The following is a 2,500-nucleotide window of genomic DNA, read 5'->3' on the forward strand; positions in this document are numbered from 1 at the left end:
GCTGCTAACTTAGGAGAAACTCTGTCACTGCAGAAGAACGGCGCCAGAGTCCAGTTCAGTCCCGTCCTGGACCCGTTATTTATATAATAATAATATATCTGTTATATTTATATAATAATAATATATATATGTTATATTTATATAAATATATAATAATAATGTAACTCCAGTGCCGTGGACGTGAACGCACCCCGGGCGACGCTGCAGAGCGGCAGGAACACGTCCATGATGTCACACAGGAAGTCGAACTCTCCCAGCAGCTCCGTGCAGTCGGCGCGAGCCTCAGCGAACACCGCCCGGCACTTCCTGTACGGAGAGCCAAGTTTGGCGTTGCACACGTCACCGATGTCCACCAGGAAGTGAAGGACGTTCCTCAGAGTGCGAGCTGCAGGTCAGAGGTCAGAGGTCAGAGGTCACATCAGCGTCTCAGCCTCCGTCACCATCTTCAGACGGAGACCAGAGCTTTGATGAACCCGTGAAACAGCCCTCACCAACATGGCGGACGCTGTCCGTCAGCGTGTGGATGAGGTCGTGAACGCGTCTCGCTGCAGAGTGAGCGTTGCTGCTGATCTCCCTGATTCTGTCCAACGCCGCTGCAACGCAACACACGCCTCTCATCAGCAGCAGTGACTTCATTCATCCATCAGTGTTTTTCATGCATGTGCTGTTGTGAAGGTGGGCGGGGCTTACAGAAAAGGGGCGTGGCCGCCCTCTGCATCAGCTCCTGTGTTTGATTGGCTGCCAGCTCGGCTCCGCACAGCAGACTGGCGGCGGCCCGCTCGGTGTTCTCCAGCGTGTTGGTGACGGGTCCGGTCAGCAGCACCGACGCAAACAGGAAGAGGAGGAACTTCCTGCCCTGAGCTGAAACGCAAGACAGGAGGGCCTGTGATAGGCTGAGCAGGACCACGCCCCCAGGAACTCAGCTACCGGCGTGTCCCTGACAGGAAGTGGCGGCTTCTTCAAACCCACCTGAGCACAGTGACGGCAGCAGCACGCAGACGTCGGCCCGGACGCCGGCGGACAGCCCCGTGCTGAAGGCCGCCAGGACGGCCAGGGTCAGCGTGGTGTAGACGCACGACCACAGAGGCTGTTTCTGCAGGAAGAGCGCCGTGAGCCCGTACACGGACGCCAACAGCAGCCCCGAGACAAACGCCACCAGGCTCCGCCCCCCCTCCAACAGGTCACCTCTGATCTTCCTCCACCTGCTGCGGTCAGAGCGCCGCGGCGACCTGAGGACGGAAACATGATGTCATCACGCAGGTCCGACTCCAAGCAGAGCGAGGCTGTTTCTGTTTCAGCTGCATTTACGTCACAGACACGAAACACGTGAAGAGTTCAGACGATCGGGTGTCGATTCATGAGTCATCGCGTTAATAAATCACGTTAATCACATTAATGTTTCATAAGGGTCAGGTCTCAGCCGGCCGCTCGTTCCAGGGAGGAGCCTGTGGGTCGTAGTCGCCCGTGCAGCCGGGTCGTAGTCGCCCGTGCTGCCGGGTCGTAGTCGCCCGTGCAGCCGGGTCGTAGTCGCCCGTGCAGCCGGGTCGTAGTCGCCCGTGCTGCCGGGTCGTAGTCGCCCGTGCTGCCGGGTCGTAGTCGCCCGTGCTGCCGGGTCGTAGTCGCCCGTGCAGCCGGGTCGTAGTCGCCCGTGCAGCTGGGTCGTAGTCGCCCGTGCTGCCGGGTCGTAGTCGCCCGTGGTGCCGGGTCGTAGTCTCTGGTGTCTGGTGAGTCTGTGTCTCTGGTCGTACCTTTAGACTCCCCACAGGTGGTTCATGGTCTCGGGGGTGAGGAGCTCGCACAGATCTCAGTCGAGACGATTCTCATGACTTTGTCACTGGCTGGGAAACGTTGCGCCCTCTGCTCATGCCCCGTAGCTCTTGGTCCTCCCTGGCTAACAGCTAACAGCTAACTTCCTCCTGACAGTTCACGTCCCGGGTCCTGAGGGCCTTCTGCCGGGCTTTGGGGGCCAGGGTCAGCCTGTCCTCGGTCACCACCCTCAGTCTAACGGGCAGACGGAGAGGACCAACCAGGATCTGGGACCGCTCTTCGCTGCTTCTGTGCTCACAACCCGTCTTCGTGGTCGTCTCAGCTGTCCTGGGGGTAGTACTCCCATAACTCCCTCTCCTGCTCCTCCACAGGTACGTCCCCCTTCGACGCATCTTTAGGGTCCTTACCTCTCTGTCCGGCCCAGGAGGCAGAGACCGCTGTCCCCTCAGCTCAGCACCACCTCCGGAGGGTCCGTCGGATCTGGAGAGAGGTCCGAGAATCGCAGGATAGCGGATCGCTGTCGCATCCCTGCTCAGACCGGGTCAGAGGGTCTGGCTCAGCTCTCGTGACCTCCCCCTGAGTGTCGCCTCCAGGAAGCTCGCTCCCCGGTTCATTGGTCCCTTCGAGGTCGAGTCGTTCATCAGACCCAGTGCGGTCTAAAGCTTCCTGCTTCACTCAGGATCCATCCCACGTTCCTCGTCTCTCAGCTGAAGCCGGTGTCGTGTCCACCAGC

At 59.7% G+C, this 2,500-nt stretch overlaps 1 protein-coding gene across 1 annotated transcript in view; it reads right to left on the bottom strand.

Annotated features, from left to right (window-relative positions):
- The window catches only part of dcst2 (DC-STAMP domain containing 2), a gene marked incomplete at both ends in the record, with an annotated part of 7,401 nt that extends 6,035 nt beyond the window's left edge, over nucleotides 1–1,366 (bottom strand). The window contains 5 exons of the mRNA XM_083917701.1: nucleotides 191–385; nucleotides 492–593; nucleotides 691–861; nucleotides 970–1,229; nucleotides 1,314–1,366. Of these exons, the coding sequence (XP_083773827.1) occupies nucleotides 191–385; nucleotides 492–593; nucleotides 691–861; nucleotides 970–1,229; nucleotides 1,314–1,366 (781 nt within the window). The remainder of the gene's footprint in view (nucleotides 1–190; nucleotides 386–491; nucleotides 594–690; nucleotides 862–969; nucleotides 1,230–1,313) is intronic.
- Between the last annotated feature and the right edge of the window lie 1,134 nt (nucleotides 1,367–2,500).

The sequence above is a fragment of the Echiichthys vipera genome (genome assembly GCF_963691815.1).
Source record: "Echiichthys vipera genome assembly, chromosome: 8".
NCBI lineage: Eukaryota > Metazoa > Chordata > Actinopteri > Perciformes > Trachinidae > Echiichthys > Echiichthys vipera.